Source organism: Pygocentrus nattereri, chromosome 9 (genome assembly GCF_015220715.1).
Source record: "Pygocentrus nattereri isolate fPygNat1 chromosome 9, fPygNat1.pri, whole genome shotgun sequence".
NCBI lineage: Eukaryota > Metazoa > Chordata > Actinopteri > Characiformes > Serrasalmidae > Pygocentrus > Pygocentrus nattereri.
This window is the reverse complement of record NC_051219.1, coordinates 23,605,984-23,628,565: the sequence shown is the minus strand read 5'-3', so window position 1 is coordinate 23,628,565 and position 22,582 is coordinate 23,605,984. Positions and strand designations below refer to the sequence as shown.

Here is a 22,582-nt window from a genome sequence, read left to right as displayed (position 1 = left end):
ACATTTATTTATACTGTAAAACGCTGCTTTCACTGTGAGATATTTTTCAGATATTTTTCAGAGATATTTTTTAACTCTGCATTTTAAAAATCTCAGACACTGCAGACTCAATCTCTACCATCCCTCTTATTACCTTAGTGTGTTAATGTTGCTGAGAAAATATTACAGCGATGGTGATGAATAATGAGGACACAGAGCTGAACGCGTTATTAGGAGGAATAACGTTGGCGCGCTCGGCTAAAGCATTTGAGAAATGAAGACTGAAACTGGGGAGCGGCCACGCTCTGATAAACAGCAGGGGCACTCCACAGTTCACAACTTACAGTTCATCACACTTTACTTTTCATCTTTTTTACAGCAGTAACAGCAGCTGTCTGACTAACTAGACTAGTTTGATGACATGTTTATGTTTCAGCTGTGAGCGCGTGGTCGGTTGCTAGGAAACAGACATGACAGTTGATCATCAACGTCGTAAAAAGTGGCTTGTCAGATCTCCCTAAAAAAATGATTCCATGTGGTATCAAGTAAGTTAACTAGTCACTTTCACTGGATTCCCTGAATCTTTTGATGTTATTACACTGTAAAAAGTGGTTCCTCAGTTCAACCTAGAAAAAATGTTTAATGTAGTAACAAGCAATGAATTCATTTTATTTAACTCAAAAACTACATTGGTTGAAAGAATCATTCATTCAAAGTATTTATTTAGGTTCACTAAAACTAGTTATTTTACTTGTTACCAAATGAAGTCATTTTTTTCGGTTGGGTTGATGAGCCATTTTTTACAGTGTATTTACACCCATAAACTCTCAAGGAACTCTTTGCATGATTAAAGGTTTCTTTGCATCATGAAAGGGTTCTTTGCATTGGTGGAAAATGTGCATGAATAGAACCTTTTTGAAAAGGGTTCGTTATAGAACCCAAAAGGGTATTTTATTGTTACAAGCTAAACATTGCAACAATAGAAGAACCTTTTGGGTGCTATATAGATCCCTGTTCAACAAGGGTCTTTATAGAACCATGTATAGCACATTCTCCATCAATCTGAAATACTAATTGATGATGCAAAGAACCCTTTTGGCTGCTGCCAAGGTAGGTAGGACTGTCCTCCTATCCTTTGTCCACCTATTGGTCACACAAATGGAGTGGTCCTAACGCAGCTGCCTGCTTACGTGATCAGAAAGGTCCTGCCTCTTGCAATTGGGTTGCATAACTTGTGAGAGAACTGGTGAGAGAAACTGTGTAACTGAAGGCCTGGAAGGATACATCTGTTGCATTCTCGAAATCACTCAGAACGTAGGCTGCATTTCTAGGCTGCATACGAAGGGTCCTTCACTTTGGAAGGGCTTTCCATGACGTAACAGCCATGAAATGCATCCTACCTCGGCTACAGCCTAGACTTTGGAATGCTTCTACTGTTTAGTCATTTTGGCCCTCAGCCCACAACAGAGCTTGTGCTTTGGCCCCCCAGAAGGCAAAATGTTTGGACACTGCTAATCTAGACACAACACAGAGCGCGGAGAATACTCGGATTAAATTGACAAGAATAAAAGTGTAGATGTTGTCAAGCTAACATTAAGGGGAAGTTTGAACACTCCACTTGCACTCGGGTCCACACATATGTGGCCCCGCCAAAAACCCTGAGTCTCAATGTGATTGCACATGAACCTGTTCAGTTCGCTGCTGGTGGCAATACATTTGATCCAAATGAAGGAATTCACATAAGCGCATGCTTTCCTCTTCCTTTTGTCGACTTAGCATCCGACTCCTCACAGATGCTCGTATTGTTCTTGCAGTGTGAGCTACTGCTAATAATAGCAAACTAGCTATATAATGCAAAATGTAAATGATGACAACACTAACAGGAGGGACTGCAGGTTCTAAAGTGGACAGTTATCATCAGTACAGTGCAAGAGTGCCCTGAACATGAGCCACTTTGTAGAGAAACCTTTTTGCTTTAGTATCACTACAGTTTTTTCATAGTTTCATCACAAGGTTTGTGTGATTGAAATGGACAATGTGATCTTTTTCAGACTCTAATTCTCAGGATTTCTTAATAAAAGAAAAACATTTTATTCAAAGCAGTTTTTGATGTCTTGAGGGCTGCTGTTCTCATGGGGGTCTGCGCAAGTGTGTCGACTTTGTTGCCTCCAGGTGAAAATTGTTGAATTCTATTTTAACCTCTGTTTATTCTCTCAAGCCAGCCCTACGTAATAGAACTTTTCCACCATCATTGCATCGTCACACCTGGCTGTAAATAATAGTGTTTTCGCACTTCCATCTGCACCGTTTAACAGAGCATCACTGATTTTCAGTCTCCCTAAAAAATCTTCAGTAATAGGAGACCTGTTGGCATGTGTGATAATTCCTGCAGTCTGGATAGAAAGGCTAGTTTGACATGGCTAAAGCATATCGCACAAAACTGAAAAACATCTGAGCTCTGTGTGACACTGCACGTCTGCTGCTGTGGACTCGGCAGACGACTGTTTCGCGCATCCTGTGCACAAAGCGCATCTCTGTGTCAAAGCAGATACGTTCAGACAGCAGAACGTCGCAAAAAAAATATCTGGACAAGTTTGGCAAAGTGGAGATAGAGTGGAGCGGATCTTTAAGTTTACCACCACGTTGCACCTGCCTAATCAGATCTCTTCTTTTTGGAGGAGAAAAAGTCCACCAGGTTTATGCTAATTCTTCCTACTTCCTATGTCTACATTACAGTAAACTAATCACTGGGCTACAACGATGAGGAGTTTGTTTGTCAAGGTTTTTAATCAAACCTCTGTAACGAGAGTCTGCAGCATGTAAACATGACAGTGAATAAATAATTGTCTTGGAGCCGAACATTTTTAATCACAAATGTGAGTAAATCTGTCCTGCTGTACAGCCCAATGGTCACTCTGTAGTTCAGTTTTATTCTTTTTTGATTGGTTACTTTGTTAAAAGTGACACCTGATGAGCCGAGCTTTTCAACTGAAGTTAAACATTGTTAAACTTGATAGAGTGGAAAATAAGGTGAGGATTTTTGGTTGAATTATTGGTGCATTTAGGAACACAGCAATGATTTCGGGAAGTACCAGCCACTGTTTACGCTACTGTTTACTCTTCTGCATTAACAGACACGGAAATGTGAAAATGGTCCATTACTCTGTGCTTAAAATAGGCCACTGCTAGTAAAGTGGTTGTAGTATCTGTGTGTAGATGATGCTGATGTGGAAATATTATTTTCAAATTCACTGAATCCAGTAGATTTCAATGCAGAGTAGCATATTTGATGGTCAGGGATGGAAATGATTTTAGATCTTTGGCACACGTGCATAATTCTCATCATTTAGCTACATTCATAACTTTCATTATAAGCTATCAACAATTTCTAAAGTTTCAACACTCCAGGTGCTTTTTTTATTTGTAATTTAAAATCTGTTTCAAATCTGTTTCAAATTCTCTAACCACAATAATCAGAGTTTAAAATTATTTTAGATATTGCTTTGCTTTGGTGCACGTATTTATTTATTTATTTTTATTTTAATCTGATGTGGATGCTGCAGATTTAAGTTGTATTTTATATATCTATATCTATTTCTAATCCTATATATATATATATATATATATATATATATATATATATATATATATATATATATTTAAATTCTATTTACAGTAAATCATAGTATATTGAATCAGTTCAGTTACCACAATGTAAAGTCTAACAAGCTGAGTTTACTTTAAGAAATAATAAATTAACCAATTAATTTCAACTTAAGTCTAAAGATATATTTTGATTACAGATTAAGACTGTGGTGTTTATATCTCACTCTTCTCAACAATCTGATGAAAATCTCTGTTTATGTTCACACTACAAGTCATCTGATCCAAGTTCACATGCATGCGAAGAGAACCGCTTAGTAGTAGATGTTACCATGACTCCAAGTTTCATGTGCATCCAGTCAGAGTGAGATGAGCAGCAGTCAGCAGTGCTTGTATTTTAATTATTTTAAAATTATGTCAGACTCAGGAAAACGTCCTTCACATGTACTTATTAAAGAAGGCCAAGAGGAAGACGTTGTGTTCTGAGAGACATAAGCTGGACGTCCATTTTAAAAATGAGAGCATAAACTTTGTCTCGTCTGCAGACCAGTTTCTGCTCCTGCCGTGATGAATGTGATAAACTTTTGCTATAATGCAAAACGTACTTAAATTCCCTGAATGTGATCAGGTACAGGTGTTTACATGGCTATTATTCTTCTATTTAATACATTTTTTACAGGATCACTCACCTCATTCAATCAGATAGAAACTCTATTCTAACTGAGGTATTTACATGGATGTATTTTATTCAGAATGAGCTGTTAGTCGGATTGTTAATGGATTCTTAGGTTGCATTTAAACATGGCTACTGTTCATTTTGAAGTTCAAAATGTAAAATTTCTAAGTAATATTTGCATTTTTCTTGAACTTTAGTTTGGTTTCCTCTGAAAACTTTGAGTAAAGTTTAATTTGGTAAAAAATAAGTAGACTTGCTTAAAACCCTGTAGTGTATTATTGCCATTAACACAGCATGATCAGAAATGGAAGTTTATTTTTTATTTATTTTCTTTCAGCTAGTTTTAAGTCAGTTGAGAACTTTGTTCTCAGTAAAAGCTAATCTTTGCATGAAATCAGTAAATAACCAGTAATTCATCAAGTAAGTCAGGACTTGTCAGAAATAAAATGCCAAATTCCATTCATGTATATAAAGTTTGTGCACCTCTGGTTAAATTCCACATTATTGTTGATTTTCTAAGTGTAAATAAGTGAAATAATTTCTCAGATCACACTTCTGCACATTTTAATACAAAGTTACTGTTAATTTACTGAATTTAACATGTTGGGGAAAAAAGTAAAAGATAAAATGTGGTCTGTGCAAAAGTCATGTTGGATATTATAACATACTGAATATAAAAATCTAAAATGTGCCATAACTTTTGCACAGGCTACATTGTTTTTTTTTTTTTCCAATATGTTAAATTGAGTGAATAACCAGTGATGTTGCATTAATATTGGCAGAAAAATTGCATATTTAGCTTTGCTGGGGGTTGTAGAGGATGTGTTCAATTATTTTAACTCATACATGGAATCTGACCAGGAGTGCACAAACTTTTGCTCATGACTGTACAGTTCAGTCTATGTGTTTTGGTATCTCCATTCATCTTCTCATGTAGCGATGCTAATCCTGATTTTACAGTCCTGACCTCCATGAGCACAACCTCTCCGCTGTGAATGGCGTTGAACTGCAGATTAGCTGTTGAGCTCAGAGGAGGTGTGCGTGTAGAGATGGGGGTGGTCCGACTGCAGAAAAGATCTCATTGTATTAACCTGATTCTGACGTCAAACACCCTCTACAAAGGCATAAATACACCACAAGTGCTAAAAATGTTTTGTTGTGACTCGTGCTAATCGCTCTACATGCACAACAAATTGGCTTCTCACTGTTTATAAAGTCAGTCAGTCAGTCCGGCTCTGTGTAGCTGTGTTTTGGTTAGCAGCTCTGAGAGCAAGATTTATAACTAGCAAAAATTTGAAATATGCTGGAAATGATTGAGTATCGCCATCATTACCAGGTGAGTTTTTGCTAACATAAAGATTAAAAATATTGTTTCACTTTCAGTAAGATTGTATATGGTTGAATATGATTTAATATGGTTGAATACGGTTCACCTTGGTGGAATATGGTTTGATATGGTTGAGAATCAGTCAGTATGGATGAATATGGTTCAATATGGATGAAAATTGTTCTTTATGGCTGAATATGGTTCAGCATTGATGAATATAGTTTAGATTGGTTGACTATAGCTCAGTATGGGTATATATGGTTCAGTGTGGTTGAATGTTGTTCATTATGGTGGAATATGGTTCAGTATGGCTAAATACAGTTGAGTATTATTAAATATAGCCTAGTATGGCTGAATATGGTTCAGGGTGGTTGAATATGGTACAGTGTGATTCAATATGTTTCAGTATAGATGCATATAGTGTGGTAAGATAAACTGAGGTAAGATATGGTGACTTGGAAGGCCATATAATATGATTTATTATATTAAATCACTGCTGTTGCAACAAAACCTTGTATCTCCAAAATGGTAACTTTACTGGAGAAGGAAAAAACATACATAAGTCAATGAAGCCAGACTTTTTTCTTTTTTTGGTCAATCCTTCATGAAATATACACACAATATAAAGGTCAACATGCATTTTCAAATGATGTCACACAAATGGACACACAAGGTTTTGTTCTGACAGCAGCGAAATCATTATTTCAATTATTTTCAAACTCATTAAAGCATTCAGTGATTACTTATTGTGGAAAATTGTTTAAACAAAACAAAAAACCTGAACCTTATTAATAAATTAAAATGCATGTATTAGATTGTAAGCTATGACCTCATCATCTCCGCTCGTTTTTATGAGATGTGACTAATAACAAAATCTCTCTCTTTCTTTTTCTCTTTCCCTCTAGGTAAAAACTCATCTAGAGAACCCGACTAAATATCATATCCAGCAGGCTCAGAGGCAGCAGGTGAAGGCATATCTGTCCACCACACTGGGCGGAGGAGTGGGGTCACAGGCGGTCAGCTTGCCGTGCCCCAGCCAGGCCTCTGACCACGGGGGAATGCCTCCGGGGCCGGGCAGCAGCGCCCCCAACAGCCCGATGGCCTTACTGACTCTCAACTCCAACTGCGAGAAAGAGGTACTCACTTTCAGGCTTTCATCTTAAACTTCAACACAACAAGTTCCATTAATCAACCTCTAGAAAGTCTAAAAGAGTGAGAATAGAATTCATCACATTTGGTTATTCCACTAGTTAACAAGATTAGCAGCTGCTATGTTTTGTGTGCAGAAGTCTTAGTCTTTATTCATTGTTGATTAATCTGATATACGTTAATGCAGCATGGATTAATCTAATTTAACTTCATGAAGAATGTATTAAACAGATTTGACTTAATGAAGATTGATTAACCTGATTTAACTTAATAATTAGATGAAAATTATTTATCAAATGTTTGATTAAAATATTTTAACATAATGAAAGTTTAATTAACCAGTTTTAACTTACTTGGTTTAATGAAGGGTTTATAAAACTGATTTAACTTAATGAGGAATTGATTAAATAGTTTTTCCTAATGAAAGATTCATTGAATTGTTTTTACCTGATGCAGAATTGATTAGATAAGCTAGACTGGAAAAGTCTTTAAGATAAAGACTAGTACAAGACTTCCTTGAAGAGCTTTAGAAATTAAAAATGTTTGGTATTTAATCTAATGTTGTTGTTTTTTTCAAACAAATAAACACCCGTTGCCCAGATAAACACCTCTACATTTCATTTACTCTACCAGATTTTGATCAGAATTGCATCATATTGGTCTGGATAAATATGCATGCATTTACATATCTTACATATCATCTTTGCATTAATTAATTAAGTTCCTCTCAATCTGTCTTTCTGTAATAATTTTCACTTTTGGATCCCAAAGGAATCTCCACCATGTCAAAATAGAGAGTGTCAGGTGAAGAGATAATTAATGGTGGCTAACAAAGCAGAAAAAACACTGGCAAACATCTGTCTTGCTAATGTTAGCACATTTCCAACAAGCAACTTTATTTTGGTTTTTGGTGTCATCAGGTGGTACATAATCAGTGTTTTGATTGGCTGTTTCTCAAACAAAGAGAAAAAAAATTGAACAAGAGTGGACCAAGAACTGACACCTGGGAAGCACCATATTTTTAAGTGAATGTTGCAAACCAGCTGCCCGTAAAGGTAGTTATTGTTACACATTATTGAACACCTATTAAATATTGTTTCTGGAAAGTTTCAAGCCACTAAAGTTAAGTGATATGTTTTAAATATAAAGTTTTCATTTCTCCTCCATCGTTGATTAGCTCTTTGGAGTTGTTGCTCATGCATGTGATGAAAGTAGGGGAATGTGGAGGTGAGCTATTTGTGTCACCAAAACTTTGCAGCTTATTAGGGAAGATAGACTGGCACTTTCACGAAAAAACTGCAGATCTCAGCTCGTCTGCTAATGTAGTGCTCGAGTGACTCTTTTTTTTTTGCGTCACTGATAAGAGAGAGAGAGAGAGCGAGAGGTAGAAGTATTAAATTGATTGGTAATGAAATGTGTATATGTAGTTTATATCTGTGAATAACTGCATATTTAGACTATTTATCTCTTAAACTCAAAATGTCTTTGTACTTACAGTGTGCATGAGTTGCCAGCAGTTTATTCATACATATTCATATTTTTGTGATCTATCACAGATCTATTAAAAAAATTAAAAAATCTCTATTTTTATATAGTTCCTAAACTCCTCACAATATTAGAAATACAAATTAAATTAAATGCAAATGAAATGTGAGTTAAATTAGATGTATTAAAATCTCAAGTTTTGTTTTAGATTATTTTATTTAAGTTTATTTTTTTCTGATATATTCTTTAATTTACTTGTACGGTTGTTATTGCTATTCATCTGATAGATCTATGTTTTTTCTAGATGGATGAAGTCATTGATGACATCATTAGTTTGGAATCGAGCTACAGTGAAGACATGCTTGGTCTGTCTTTAGATCCTGGACTTCAAATGACCAATACGGTACATCTCTTCACTTCTTGTTCTCATTCTGGTGCAACAACAGACACGATGCGGAAGTTTTATACATTTATGCATTTTGCTGATAATATAATGTCTTGCTCTTGGATCTAAATTTGCTCAGAACCTGGAGTGGAACTGTGAACTAAACTAGTCTAAGTATTATAGATTGTATTGTTTTTTATTAGATACCTAATATAGATGTATTAATGGTACAAGTATTTTTACAGGATTAAGAACCAGATAACCATTTTAAATTAAATAGGGATTGATTAACTTAATGAATGACAAACTCATTCAACTTAATAAAGGATTGATTAACCTGATTTACCTTAATGTAGGATTACCCACTGTAATGATGTAGGATCCAGCCCACATGGGGCATTGAAACTTGGGGGCAGTCGTGGGCTGGAGGTTAGGGATCTGGCCCTGTGACCGGAAGGTTGCCGGTTCAATCCCCAGGGCCGACAGTTCATGACTGAGGTGTCCTTGAGCAAGACACCTAACCCCCAACTGCTCCCCAGGCGCTGTGGATAGGGCTGCCCACCGCTCCGGGCAAGTGTGCTCACGGCCCCCTAGTGTGTGTGTATTCACTAGTGTGTATGTGGTGTTTCACTTCACGAATGGGTTAAATGCGGAGGTGGAAATTCCCCAGTTGTGGGATCAAAAAAGTATCACTTTAACTTAATTCAACTAATTTAACTTCATGAAGAATTGAATTTACTGACTTACTTTATTGAAAGATAATTAAACTGATTTAACTTAATCAATGATTACTTAAACTGATTTAACTTAATGAAGGAAATGAAACTGATTTAAATTCATGAACATGACTAAACTCGTTTAACTTAATAAGAATTGATTAAACTTCATTAATGAAGGATAGATTAACCTGATTTAACATAATGAGGAATTGATTAACCTGATTTACCTAAATGAAGGATTGAGAAACTGTCTTGATGAAGGCTTGATTAGATCAATTGTGTATTAAGTGATAATTGTAAATAATGTAAGCAATGGTAAATTGGGACAATTACTGTAGTTTACTATAGGATACTGTAAAAGTGTTATATATTACTGTAAAACAGAACTACTAATATAATATCACTGCTAATGTAATTATGTCATTTCATCTTGCGAACCAGGTCACAAGCTGTTCATAGACAGATCATGCATAAAGCCAAAGCATGCTTCACAAAGTCTCTGTGCAGGTGGACATGTAAGATAAAGCTTGTAGTTATAGAAGTTTATTTGAGCATTCTGATTGACATCGTCGCTTTTTGTAAAGCGTGTAAACTTGTATAACGTCACCAATTAGCACAGAAGTGTGAGTGACTATTTCTTGGCCCCATCAACACTAAAAGCCGTCAGAGCTGCTGTTCTCCGTCTCACACAAATCTCCCAGCGGCTCCGCTCGTCCAGCTGTCAGCAGCGCTTACACCAACCAGCTGCTTCAAGTACTGCGCCTGAACTTCACTCTGATCAACACACTTCCAGCCGCCAAGGACGTCTCACACAAACCTAGCACTGTGATTCAGACACAGCAGGGATGGCCAGCCATCATCTGTTCAATCCGATACTGAATAATACAGCTGTTAGCAGATGTGCAAAAATCGACAGCGACACAGATACTTTTAAAAGTGTTCTTACGAACACAAAAAGGGAGAAAGTTGTTATTTCTAAATTTAAAAGTGGTGATGTAGACTTCAAAAACGTTTACTGGTATCTCTTGTTCAAATCTCGCAAGAACTGAAAAAATGTTCAATACATGTAAATTTTTTTACTAATCCAGATTGAATTGTTGAATTGAATTGAATTGAACTGCTTTCATTGAAAACTTTTTTGTCCAATAATTTACAAATAAAAACTACAGTTATTTAAATATATATATATATATTTTTAATTTAAAGCTTGTATCTCCTAAGTCTGTGTGAGTGCTGGGTTTTGATCAGATAATAATAAAAATTTCGGATTATTTGCTCCGTTTAGATGCCAGTTCCTGCAAACCTGCTGGACATGTACAGTAATCAGGGAATGGTGCCCCCTGGCCTGTCCATCAGCAGTTCCTGCCCTGCCAACCTCCCCAACATCAAAAGGGAATTTTCTGGTATGTATCATGCTTATATAAGAAGAATATAATTCTAAAACATTCTGTGTTACTGTAAATTGCTCAGAAACAGAATAAAAGATGAGATGTTAATCTCTGAGTAGATCCAATGTTTTAACTTTTTTATCCCTGCATTCCAACCTAAACATAACATCAGAACAAAATGAGAGATCAGTAAATCCTGCTGCTTGCAGTCTGAACATTTGACCATATTACTATAAATGTGATGATTTACATGGCATTACAAAAACTATTAACTCATAGCTTAGTTTTAATATATGGACTGAGAAGTGGATGGTATGTTTAGAAACTTTAACAGTGTTTAGTGTATCAAACTGTATGAAACAATTGAAAAATTTTTTTTTCATGATTTGGGCCCTTTACACACCTAAATGATGAATTTTATTTTTAAAATGCCAAAATTGGAGTCTGACACCACAATTGCAAAGGGAATAATATAAATTTACATAACTTAAAAATAAAGATGATGTGTTATGACTGTTTAGACCTACATTGTAATGTAAGTTTTTAAAAAATAATGGTTCTCTTTACAGCAGAATACAACGCAAACTCATATTCTATATGACGTATATGCTGCAGAACAGCATGTATATTTAGTTATATCTTCTGTTCAGGCCTTTTGAGTGTGTAAAAAAACTATTTTTACTCTAACTGAAGTTGTATGCTTTCTAGGTAGACAGTAACTTTGCTGGATTCATATTTAAGGGGATCCCACCAGTATTTCAACATTTTCTGCATGATTTAATTGCTGAGATGCAGGGTTGGGTTAGCTACTGAAAGATTTGTAGCTAGCTACTTTGTAACTACTTTCCCAAAATTTGGAGCTAGCTACAATTTAGTTACTTTTACAGAAAGAGTAGTGGCTACTTTTTAGCTACTTTCAAAGCGTTTCAAAGCGTCAGAACGTTTGTGAATCTCCACCTGACACATCAAACAGGCACAACTGATAGTGTGAACAAGACACTACATTTAATCCTGTGCCAGAAAGAAACATACAACTGAAAAGAAGCAAATGTACAAAAAGATCACCAGAAAGTGTAACCAACAATATAACATACACATCCTAAGGCGTCATATCCAACAAAAATTAAGACTAAATGCAAAGTCAATCTTTCCAGGTTTTTCCTAACAAAAATCCCCAAAAATAACCAAATACAAACCAGAGATTTTTGTGCAAAGTGTAGTCAACTGTTGAAATAAAACTGCTCCAATTTAAACATTTCAGCGAGATAAACTGATCAGGCATAACATTATGACCACCTCCTTATTTCTACGCTCATTGTCCATTTTATCAGCTCCACTTACTATATAGGGGCACTTTGTAGTTCTACACTTACAGACTGTAGTCCATCTGTAGTCCATCCCTGTTCTTCAGTGGTCAGGACCCCATGGACCCTCACAGAACAGGTACTATTTGGGTGGTGGATCATTCTCAGCACTGCAGTAACACTGATGTAGTGGTTGTGCGTTAGTGATTGTTGTGCTGGTACGAATGGATCAGACACAGCAGTGCTGCTGGACTCACAGCAACGCAGAGAACAAAATGGCAAAGAGAAAGAAGATAACCATCGATAATTTGGAGATGAATGGACTACATTTATAATGACTTACATTTATAATCACTCTGGTTTGCTGGTATGTTTAATCTGCAGCAACACGTGAAACTTAAGTCAGCTTCTCATTTCCCAGTTTCTTGTTCGAATTGTCACCTTCCACCTTAAATGGCACAGCGGGACAATCTGCAGCTTCACGCATCATTCAAGGTGGTACGGGACAATTCAAACGAGAAGCTGGAGAATGAGAAGCGACCTCAACCTTCTAAAAAGTCAAACATTCAGAGATATTTGAGAAGAAACTCACAGAGAAGTTTCCCGAGATGTAAGAAAAGCGACTACAGCTAAGCTAAAGCTTAAAGCACAGCAAAGTAAATCTGAGTTTGCGTTTATATTTTTAGCCTGTATATCAGCACATACTGAGATATACTTACAGCCAAGATGGTAAAACGGACATAAAATGTTGAGGCTCCCATGGTGGTAAAATTTTGCTGAAAGAACAAAACGGCTCTTCTTAACATTTCAGTTACAACCCCAGAGTTAAGCCTACTAGTTGGGGGTGATCAGCACGTGGGGCGCACGTATGCCCGCTTGTTCAAGCTGTGTGCGGCTCAGTCAGGATTGCACAGTTACCATTTTGTCTGAAGCCTGTAGCGAAATTGTAGTTTTTCAATATAGCTACAATATAGCATTTAATAAAATTGTATCAGCTACAGCAATTAGCTACAAATATTTGTAGCTAACTACAAAAAGTAGTTATTTTCTAGCTACTACCCCATCCCTGCTTAGATGCAAACAGAGTCATTCCGAGAGGTTTTGTCTGAAATGCTCCATTCTAGAGAAACATACAGAGTCAGAATTGTTCACAGTGATAGTGACAGGAACCAGACATCCACCTCTAAAAGCTCTCTCACAGAAAGTTATTATGTGAAATAATAATATTATATAATAAGCTTTATTTGAATAGCACCTTTCATGCATAAATTACAGCCCAAATGTTTTAAAAAATAATCATAATAAAAGTAATCATACAGTAAAAGTGCAGCAAGTATATAATGGAATAATGTATAATAAGAAACACAAAACAATAGAAACAATACAAATAATTGAACATATTCACGTCAGAAATATTGATAAGCAAAAATATTTTTAAAAATAATACTTATAATAAAATAACATGTTTATTTCACTAAATTATGTGGAAAAAACTGACACACAAAAAGGTCTTTTGTATTAAAAACTTGTAAAGCTAGTGTATGTTTACATATTTGACGAGCAGATGTATAAAGTTATGATGATGTGCCGTATAGTTACACCATCTCCAGCCATGATGCACATGATGGAGAAGCCAGGATCCTGTGGAAAGTTTGAAAACTATCAAAGGCCTGAAGGGTTTCCTGTAGGTATGTGGGACACTTTATTCTAGTATTTTAGGGTAGAACTGATACTACTGTCCAATTTACTGAACAACTAATATACACAATGTGCATCTAAGTTACATACACATATATACAGTGAGTCATAGTGTTATGAATTGTGTCATTTCTGTTTCTGCTGTGGATACCCAAAATGCAGAACACTGGTAAAAATCCAACCTAATGAGAACCTGTACATATAACCTAATGAGAAATTGTAGAACAGACTCAGTTTATATCACAATACCTACATTTAGAGTCAGTTATTCATTCAACCTAATGAGATACTGTAGAACAGACTCAGTTTATATCACAAAACCTACATTTAGAGTCAGTTATTCATTCAACCTAATGAGAAACTGTAGAACAGACTCAGTTTATATCACAATACCTACATTTAGAGTCAGTTATTCATTCAACCTAATGAGAAACTGTAGAACAGACTCAGTTTATATCACAATACCTACATTTAGAGTCAGTTATTCATTCAACCTAATGAGAAACTGCAGAACAGACTCAGTTTATATCACAATACCTACATTTAGAGTCAGTTATTCATTCAACCTAATGAGAAACTGTAGAACAGACTCAGTTTATATCAACCTAATGAGAATATGTAGAACAGACTCAGTTTATATCACAATACCTACATTTAGAGTCAGTTATTTATTCAACCTAAACAGAAACTGTAGAACAGACTCAGTTTATATCACAATGCCTACATTTAGAGTCAGTTATTCATTCAACCTAATGAGAAACTGTAGAACAGACTCAGTTTATATCACAATACCTACATTTAGAGTCAGTCATTCATTCAACCTAATGAGAAACTGTAGAATAGACTCAGTTTATATCACAATACCTACATTTAGAGTCAGTTATTCATTCAACCTAATGAGAAACTGTAGAACAGACTCAGTTTATATCACAATACCTACATTTAGAGTCAGTTATTCATTCAACCTAATGAGAAACTGTAGAACAGACTCAGTTTATATCACAATACCTACATTTAGAGCCAGTTATTCATTCAACCTAATGAGAAACTGTAGAACAGACTCAGTTTATATCACAATACCTACATTTAGAGTCAGTTATTCATTCAACCTAATGAGAAACTGTAGAACAGACTCAGTTTATATCACAAAACCTACATTTAGAGTCAGTTATTCATTCAACCTAATGAGAAACTGTAGAACAGACTCAGTTTATATCACAAAACCTACATTTAGAGTCAGTTATTCATTCAACCTAATGAGTAACTGTAGATCAGACTCAGTTTGTTTCACCCTACTGTGCTTTTTTTCAGAAGCAGAGGTTCGTGCTCTTGCAAAAGAAAGGCAAAAAAAGGACAACCATAACCTAAGTGAGTGTTCTACTACATTCTTTTATATGTTATCATAATTGGGACTTTTAAAAAAGGTATGTATATTATGTATTATTATCATTATCATGTATTATGTACTATCAGTTCATACAGTCTTGGTATGATGGTCCTTGGCTTGAATGTGTGGAGACAAAAGTGCTTCTGGTAATGTTTTACTTGAATTCTGCTATTTATAGTGTGAAAAAAAAGAAATGTCTACCAGTCTTGGCAGTAAGTGCAATCAAATGATTTGGATAACTTGCCCTGAGTCATTTACATCACTGTGGAGGAATTTTGGTCCACTCTTCTTTGCAGAATTGTTTTAATTTGGCTCTATTGGTGGGTTTTGGGGGGTCTTGAGATGGCATTCAAGACTTTGACTCAGCCATTCAAAAACCTTTATTTTGTTTCTTTTGATCCGTTCAGAGGTGGACTTTGGATCATTGTCCTGCTCAAGCTCCAACTGTGCTTGAAATTTAGGTCACAAACTGACAGACGGATATTCTCCGATAGAGAGCAGAATTCACGGTTCCATCAGTTATGATAAGTCATCCAGGTCCTGCAGAAGCAAGGCAACCCCAGACCATCACACTACCACCATCATGTATTTCTTTTGGTATGATGTTCTTATGGTGGAATGCAGTGTTAACAAAGCACTTTTTGTAAGTAACTCTGGATAAGAGCGCCTGCAAAATGCAAATGTAAACGTAAAATGTAACACGACCTTTGTTTTTCCCAAAAAGTTCCACCTTTGACTCACCATTCCACAAAATATTATCCTAAACGTCTTGGTCATGTAGATGTTTTTTTGGCAAATGTGAGATGGGCCTTAGTGTTATTTTTGGTCAGTAGTGATTTGCGCCTTGCAGCTCCCATGGATGCCATTTTTGTCCAGTGTATTTCTTATTGTAGAATCGTGTACATTAAACTTAATTGAGGCAAGTGAGGCCTGCAGGTCTTTAGATGTTCATCTATGTTCTTTTGTGACCTCCTGGATGAGTTGTTGATGCGCTCCTGGTGAAATTTGGTAGGCTGGCCACTCCTGGGAAGGTTCACCATTGTTCACTGTTCTCCATTTGTGGATATTGACTCTCACTGTGGTTTGCTGGAGTCCCAGAGCCTCAGCAATGGCTTTGTAACCCTTTCCAGACTGGTAGATTTCAGTGATTTTGTTTCACATCTGTATTTGTATCTCTTTTGAATGTGGCATCATGTACTGCTATTTGAGACCTTCTACCTGTGTGACATTGCCAGACAGGTTCTATTTAAGTGATGTTTAGATTCAACTGGTCAGCTGTGATCTTGATTGGGTGTGGCAGTGAAACTGAGCCAAATGAATTTAGTTAACTGGTTGATTTAGTAGCTAAGGGGGCAGTTCATTTTTCACACAGGGCCAGGAACAGCATTTTTCCTTCAATAAATGAAATTATCGTTAAAAAACTGTGTGTTGTGTTTACTTGGATTATCTCTGTCTATAGAACACTTTGCATGATTAAAGGGTTCTTTGCATCCTGTAAGGGTTTTCTTCAGATTGATGGAAGATGCACTGTGTGGTTTTATATAGCACCAAAATGGGTTTTTCTATTGTTACAAGACAACATAACCCCTTTTTGGTGCTATATAGAACCATTTCCAAAAAGGTTCTGTATAGAAGGATCTACAGCAAATTCTCCATCAATTTAAACAAGAACTATTTAATAATAATAATAATAATGATAATAATAATACTTTTATAGCCGGGGCTGCTCAAAGTGCTTTACAGACATGTGATAAAACAGTTAGAGATCATTAGTATTTAATTAGAATCAGAAAAAAAGAAGATTAAATTACAAGATAAAGATAAACTCCACAAGACATTCAGTTTTAGTTAAATGCTGGTTTACAGAGATACGTATTTAGGTGCTTCTTAGAAGTGAGCACTGAGCTTAACTGTCTGATAAAAGGTGGAATTGAGTTCCAAAGTTTAGCAGCATAATAACTGAAAGAGGCCTCTCCATGTTTTCTGTGTTTTCCAGCGAGTATCTGTAGAAGGCCACTATATGCAGATCTTAGATTACGTGCCGGAACATAAACAGACAGACACTCTGTGATGTAAGCAGGTGCTAGTTTATTTTGAGCTTTAAAGACTAGTAGCAGAATCTTGAAATCTATCATGAATGATACAGGCAGCCAATGCAGTTCCTTCAAAATTATGTGATGTGATCTCTCTTTTTAGTTTTTGTTAGGATGCGCGCTGCTGCATTTTGTATGAGTTATGAAGAATGTATAGTTTTCTTAGGAAGTCCATTAAGAGGAGCATTACAATAGTCAAGTCTGCTTGTAACAAACTAATGAAAAAGTTTCTCTGCGTCACTCTGAGACAGAAAAGGCCGAACTTTAGCAATATTTCTGAAATGATTAAAAGCCACTCTAGTGTCTTACATGCGGGGTATAACAAAAAAACGTACTTGTCTTGTTTACATGTGGGGTAAAACAGAGCTCAGAGTCTAAGATTACACCCAGATTTCGTACTTCAGGTTTGGTATGAGAAGCTAAAGAGCCAAGTTATTCAAAAATAATTTTTCTCTGATTTCTTTACCAATGATCAGTAATTCAGTTTATTCATGATTTAATTGTAGAAAATTTTGTGGCATCCACTGAGAAATATCTGACACACAGCTGGTTAGTCTGTTACAGAGTATTGATCTTCAGAAATGTATAGCAGCATTTATTCACAGCATAGCTATGAAAATTTATACTATGTTATTTTTATACTAAAAATAACATCCCCTGGAGGTAAAGAGAAAAGCAAAGGCCCTAAGACTGAACCTTGGGGGACTCCACAAATAAAACAGTAAATCATTTTGATGAATGATTTCCAAGTGAAACCATGCACTGCCTATTACGTAAAAATTATTTAAGCCATTCTAAAACGGTGCCTGAGAAGCTGACCCAACATCCAAGATCCTGGAGTAAAATCTTGTGGTCAACGGTATCAAAAGCTGCACTAAGATCTAATAAAACCGAATAGAAGAATTTTGTGCATCAGCGCTGAGCCTGAGGTCATTCATAACAAAAATTTATGCTGTCTTTGTACTATAGTTGGAATGAAAACCTGACTGAAACATCTCTTATAAATTGTTTGATATTAGACACGTATTTAGTTGTTTGAAAACAACTTTTTCTAAGACTTTACTTAGAAAAGGTAGGTTTGAAACGGATCTAAAATTATTTAGTATGGAAGGATCCATGCTACTCTTTTTTAGAGGCTTCACCAGGGCAGTTTTAAAAGCATCTGGAGAAACATCTGTTGACAGAGAAAAATTTACAATATTTAAAACAGCATTGTGTGCACAGTCAAAAACCATCTTAAGGAATGACATAGGAACAGGGGTCAAGATCACATGTGGATGAACATAGTTTGTTTAAAATAGTAATGAGCTCCTGATAGTTGATCACAGAAAAAGATGTCATTACTGATGTAGCTGGCTTATCAGTAACATTATTGGAGCTTGTTTGAGTCTGTTGAGCTACACCCTGTTGTATCAGGTCTGTTTTATTTTGGAAATGAATTGCAAGCTTTTCACAGATAAATCTTCATTAAATGCACTAGCAGACAGGTTAGGGTTAATTAGTTGGTCTTTGGTGGAAAAACGGATTTTGGTATCATTTTTGTGTCTGTTGATTACACTGGAGAGATATGACTGTCTGGATATTTTCATAGCATTATTATAGACTGAGATCTGCTCTTTGAGAATATCTTAGTGTATCTGTAGTTTAGTTTTCCTCCATAAGCGCTCTGATTTATGACATATTTCCGCATTTATCCATGGATTTTTAACAGTGTGTGAGCTTTTATTCCTTTTTATTGGGGCGAGAAGTTCAAGACTTTTTCTTGTAATCTAGCACTTAGATCGGAGACTAGATCATTACAGAATGGAGTCGTATCTGTATTTGCTGAACTATTACAGACAGTTTTAAAATTCTCAACTCTTTCTGAGTCAATGTAACGTTTTTTAAAGCAACTTTCAGGTACTTTCTTCTTCTAAATTGATTTGAAAGAAAATACAGAAGTGATCTGATATGAAAACGTGTTTAAACCTTTAGTGATGACCAGATCCAAGATGTGACCTAGCTTGTGGGTAGAGCTGCCCACATGCTGCTTCAAATCAAACGTCTCTAGAAGTCTAATGAATTGTAATGAATTACTATCTGAAGGACTATCAATATTTAAGTTAAAGAACCCTTTAATCATGCAAATGGTTCTTTCAGTGTTCATGATTCTACTCAACTGTAGATTTTGGTGGGCCTTTAATATTAAGACTTATATTAAGTCTTACCGTAATATTAAGGTCCTTAGAGGTGGGTGATATTGCAAAAATGTAATATTACGATATTTTAAGATGTTTATTCTTAAATTTTTTCTGGCATTTGGTAAGTTGTCAAAGAAGAACTCTATGAAGAACTCAAAATCTATAAATATAATAATGATTTGCATTCAGCATTTCGCACACTGAATCCAGTAAAACGGGACTAATGATGCTCTCTTTGTAATTAGACATGCAGTTTGAATTGTTCTTTCAGAACTTATGATATCCACGTGTTTAGAAAAACATATTGTGATGTAATTTAACACCCTAACGATACATATTGTCATGTTGCCAAGTTCTAGAGTCTGTGTTAACCTGTGTGTTCTGTTCCTCCTTCAGTTGAGAGAAGACGGCGTTTCAACATCAACGACCGTATCAAAGAGCTGGGCACGCTCATCCCCAAATCAAATGACCCGTAAGTTGAGAGGGCTCAGAGCGCCTAGTGTGAACTGATCCTCAATGGAGCCTTTCATTAAAACACTGATAATGTGCTATGAGTGCTATCAGATCTGCTTGCGGTCAGCTGAGCAGCCTGTACGTGTGTGTGTTCCTCAGGGACATGCGCTGGAATAAGGGCACTATTCTCAAAGCCTCTGTGGACTACATCAGGAAACTTCAGCGGGACCAGCAGCACACTAAAGAGCTGGAGAACCGGCAGAAGAAACTGGAGCACGCCAACCGCCACCTAATGCTCAGGATACAGGTATCACCACTAATAATAATAATAATAATGAGTTTTAACCACCATTGGGCCAAAGGAGTTTTTAAAAAAGTAAATAAAAAAATAATAAAAATTAAACAAATACAGAGAATTTTTTAAAACCTAATTTTGTGCATTTTTTCTTCTGTCCCATTGCTAATGCTAACTGCTAACACAGGAGTTGGAGATGCAGGCTCGCGCTCATGGGCTGGCTGTGGCTTCGTCTGCACTCTGCTCTCCTGATCTTTCTGCTAGGCCCATCAAACAAGAGCCCATGCTGGGGGATTGCACGCGGGATATGTACCCCCACCAGAACCCCCACCAGACCGGCCCAGACATCACACGCTCCACCACGCTGGACCTCACCGACGGCACCATCAGCTTCAGCGACGGCCACGCCCCCACATCTTCCGACCCCGGGGCCTACGGGGTCATCTCCAAGGTGACCGGCGCCAAGCTGGACAACATCCTGATGGACGCTGAAACACTGTCTCCTGTAGCTACCGGTGACCCACTGCTCTCCTCCGTCTCCCCCGGAGCGTCCAAGGACAGCAGCCGCAAAAGCAGCATCAGCATGGAGGAGTCCGAGCACGGCTGTTAGCGCCTCCTGATCACCACCAAAAGCACCAAGAGACACTTGCCTGCTCATCAAGAATCCTGTTAAGCCCTTTTCTACGTTTACACCTCCTTTATTGTATTGTTATATCTTACCACAGTCTCAGTTTATTATTTTTACCCCTTTTCCGTCTTTAAACTGAATCTGGCTGCACAAACCCTGAATCAAGGTCAGTACTGTTTAAGTAGCACTCTGTACTTAATGAATTAGACCCCAGTTTTATCACCCTGACGATATGAAAGATGTATGAGTGAATAATAATGATGATTAACAAGATTTCCCTCTGGCTTATAAAGGACTGTACCAGCTGGAAAACAGTAGGGGTGGGCGATATGACCAAAATGTAGCATCACAATACTCAGATGCCTTTTTCACAGTACACACTGCACAGTACTCACAACACACTATCCCAATATTTAGTTTTTCTCAGGTTAGATAAGTTAGAGCATGCAAAAATAGAACCAGTAGAGTTAAATAAACACATATATATATATATATATATATGTGTATATATATATATATATATATATATATATGTGTGTGTGTGTGTGTGTGTGTGTGTGTGTGTGTGTGTGTGTGTGTGTATATATATGTATGTATATAGGTATTAGATATACACATCTGTTCACAAAATCCATTATTCGATTCAATGCAATACAGCAGCATCTCAATTCAGTACAGCAAAGATAAAGTGCCTGACATTGCGCTTACTCTGTTAATACATTAATGTTACTGTGTTAATATTCAATTTTTTAGTTTATTGGAGCATTCAGCAATATAAAAGTGCAATATTAAAAACTAAAGTGGTACTTTATAGTTCAAGGTAACACATCCCATATAGAGACCACAATTATATATGACATGATGTCAATTTTAGTGTCAGATTTTGTGCATGAGTTTAGCTTACTGAAAAAAAAATGTTAAATTAAATTCAGTAAATAAACACCAATTGGGTTGAAATGTGAATGTGTTAAACTTTTCCCCAAACTTTTGCATACAGCTGTCTGTGTGTCTATATATATATATATATATATATATATATATATATATATATACTTGCCCTGCGATGGACTGGCGACCTGTCTAGGGCATCCACCTGCCTTCTGCCCGATGACTGCTGGGATAGGCTCCAGCACCAGACCCTGACCCTGTGTGTGTGTGTGTGTGTGAGAGAGTGTATATATATGAAACACACACACACACACACACACACACACACACACACACACACACACACACACACACACGCACACACACACACACACACACCTCTTCTACAAGCTATTTGCAGTTACATATCTCATCAGAGAGGGCGCCAGGGGACTTTTTATTCTCTGAAACATGCAGGGGGTCATTACCCTTTAAATACTGAAAATACTGACCATATCAACGATATACTCAAAAAAGAGTATTGTGAACCACTTTATCACGATGACTATAACATATCGTCATATTGCCCACCTCTAAAGAACAGCATGATTCCTGTTTTAAACTCTGAAGTTTTACTTTAGTTATTTATCGTCCAGTCTGAAACCAGCAGTGTTCAAAGGTGAAAGTACCGTGTTGGAGTGGATGTTGTGGTTCTATGCAGTGCCTTTATCATTTGAAGCTTTTCAACTCTGTGGTTTAGAAGATGTCCAGAGGATGTGCTCTACTGCATCTAATAATCTGCAGCATTGTATGACTTTAATGTTAGATGTGCATTAGACAACTACAGTCTTCTTGCTGTAACGATGATGATGATAATAATAATAGTAATAATAGTATTAATGGTTTAACTATCATATTTTTGCTTTATTATTGTTATTGTTATTATAAGTAAGTTATAAGTTAAGT

General features: G+C 36.4%; 1 protein-coding gene across 3 annotated transcripts in view; it reads left to right on the top strand.

Moving 5' to 3' along the window:
* Window positions 1-21,244, top strand: part of mitfb (melanocyte inducing transcription factor b) — a 55,651-nt gene extending 34,407 nt beyond the window's left edge. Inside the window, exons 1-9 of one of the 3 annotated variants that reach the window (XM_017715610.2) lie at window positions 5,454-5,594; window positions 6,491-6,721; window positions 8,524-8,622; window positions 10,609-10,726; window positions 13,611-13,703; window positions 15,025-15,081; window positions 19,770-19,845; window positions 19,986-20,133; window positions 20,309-20,731. In XM_017715610.2, the coding sequence (XP_017571099.2) occupies window positions 5,559-5,594; window positions 6,491-6,721; window positions 8,524-8,622; window positions 10,609-10,726; window positions 13,611-13,703; window positions 15,025-15,081; window positions 19,770-19,845; window positions 19,986-20,133; window positions 20,309-20,731 (1,281 nt within the window). In that variant the 5' untranslated portion in view covers window positions 5,454-5,558. Of the gene's footprint in view, window positions 1-5,453; window positions 5,595-6,490; window positions 6,722-8,523; window positions 8,623-10,608; window positions 10,727-13,610; window positions 13,704-15,024; window positions 15,082-19,769; window positions 19,846-19,985; window positions 20,134-20,308 lie in introns of those variants that run through there. The other 2 variants (XM_017715607.2, XM_017715609.2) reach the window with 2 other exon arrangements.
* The last annotated feature ends 1,338 nt before the right edge of the window (window positions 21,245-22,582 follow it).